We start from the raw sequence: 613 nt of genomic DNA on the forward strand, positions 1-613 counted from the left end.
CCCCCCCCCTGCCCCCGGCGGGAGAGCCCCTGCCACCCTCACCATCATAGTCGGGGAAGCAGATGCTGAGATGGGCCTTCTTGATCTTCTCCAGGAAGACGTCCTTCTTGTTGAGGAAGAGGACGATGGAGGTGGTGGCGAAGTAGCGGTGGTTGCAGATGCTATTGAAGAGGTGCAGGCTCTCGTGCATGCGGCAGAGGGGGTATGGGGTAGTGAGCCTTCCTCACCACTTCGTCATCCTCCACCAGGACCATGTCGTAGGCGCTGAGGGCCGCAATGAAGATGATGCAGGTCACCCCCTCAAAGCAGTGGATCCACTTCTTCCGCTCCGAGCGCTGACCACCCACATCGAACATCCTGGGCAGGACAAGGCGAGGGTCAGCACCCCCCACCCCCTGCCCAGCCCCCTGGCACCAGCCCTCGCCACGGGCTCGGCCCCCACCTGAAGTTGAGGTCTTTGAAGGAGAACTGGGTCTCGATGATGCCGGTGGTCTTGACGCGGGAGCGCAGCACGTCCTGCTCGGTGGGGACGTAGCCGGGGGTCACTAGGCGCTCCAGGTCTGACAGGTAGCTGGCCGGACACGCGGTGGGCATGAAACACAGGTCGGCACCC

General features: G+C 63.5%; 1 protein-coding gene across 1 annotated transcript in view; it reads right to left on the reverse strand.

The window, feature by feature from the left end:
• Positions 1-571, reverse strand: part of LOC104627586 (guanine nucleotide-binding protein G(t) subunit alpha-1) — a gene marked incomplete at both ends in the record, with an annotated part of 1,028 nt that extends 457 nt beyond the window's left edge. Inside the window, 3 exons of the mRNA XM_010295902.1 lie at positions 43-195; positions 227-357; positions 443-571. Of these exons, the coding sequence (XP_010294204.1) occupies positions 43-195; positions 227-357; positions 443-571 (413 nt within the window). The remainder of the gene's footprint in view (positions 1-42; positions 196-226; positions 358-442) is intronic.
• Between the last annotated feature and the right edge of the window lie 42 nt (positions 572-613).

The sequence above is a fragment of the Phaethon lepturus genome, unplaced genomic scaffold (assembly GCF_000687285.1).
Source record: "Phaethon lepturus isolate BGI_N335 unplaced genomic scaffold, ASM68728v1 scaffold22100, whole genome shotgun sequence".
Lineage (NCBI taxonomy): Eukaryota > Metazoa > Chordata > Aves > Phaethontiformes > Phaethontidae > Phaethon > Phaethon lepturus.